This window comes from Penaeus monodon, chromosome 15 (genome assembly GCF_015228065.2).
Source record: "Penaeus monodon isolate SGIC_2016 chromosome 15, NSTDA_Pmon_1, whole genome shotgun sequence".
In the NCBI taxonomy this organism is placed as follows: domain Eukaryota; kingdom Metazoa; phylum Arthropoda; class Malacostraca; order Decapoda; family Penaeidae; genus Penaeus; species Penaeus monodon.
The window spans coordinates 29,957,390-29,958,119 of record NC_051400.1 but is presented as its reverse complement, the minus strand read 5'-3'; the positions used below and the strand labels follow the sequence as shown (position 1 = coordinate 29,958,119).

Genomic DNA, 730 nt, shown 5'->3' with positions numbered 1-730 from the left:
ATTCACAAAAGTCAAAACTGAATGCAAACCTCTTTACCTGCGCCCACAATAACCGTTGTCACTTTCCTTTGTTCCTTCATGTTTATCTGCAATTATGGAAATATGTAAGAAAAAGAGACCGAGAGATGAACACTAGTAATGAGTATGTTCAAGTTATGGTGGTATTCAGGGTATAATAGCATATAGTATGAAATGTCTCTGCATACTCAAATGAGGAAAATATAACAGTCAGTAATTAAAATATAGTCTGATTGAATTTAAGTATATAGGTAATGATTTATAAATTCAATTTCATATCAGTAAAAATCACCAACTGATCCTATAAGATAAAATGCCCCTTAATGCCAAAAGCCATATTACCTTTTCTTAAGAAGAATAAACCATGTGATGCTAACCTCTGAGTGTACATGAGCAAGTACTGATATTATATACTTGAACCAATTATCTTATCATCAAAGATTAAATATAGGAAATAACACCTTCAAAAATTGTCCTTGATTAGTCACTACTGATGAAACCAACTTCACAGAAGGGAAAAAAAAGAAGATTAGCCCTTCATATTACGCCTTGCATATACTGTGGATTACATATATGATTAGAACGACTCAGTAATAGATCAGATTAAATCCCATATCACCGGAAAATCCTCCGGAATTCCACTTCTATCTGCGCGATGGCCAAAGTCTCCTAGCCTGTCGGAACTCAGACAAAAGCCAACTGAAAAAGACTA

General features: G+C 34.0%; 1 protein-coding gene across 1 annotated transcript in view; it reads right to left on the bottom strand.

The window, feature by feature from the left end:
- LOC119581929 overlaps positions 1-547 on the bottom strand; it is a 7,081-nt gene extending 6,534 nt beyond the window's left edge. Inside the window, exons 1-2 of the mRNA XM_037930104.1 lie at positions 361-547; positions 38-86 (exon numbers count right to left, since the gene is read on the bottom strand). Of these exons, the coding sequence (XP_037786032.1) occupies positions 38-80 (43 nt within the window). The 5' untranslated portion in view covers positions 81-86; positions 361-547. The remainder of the gene's footprint in view (positions 1-37; positions 87-360) is intronic.
- Between the last annotated feature and the right edge of the window lie 183 nt (positions 548-730).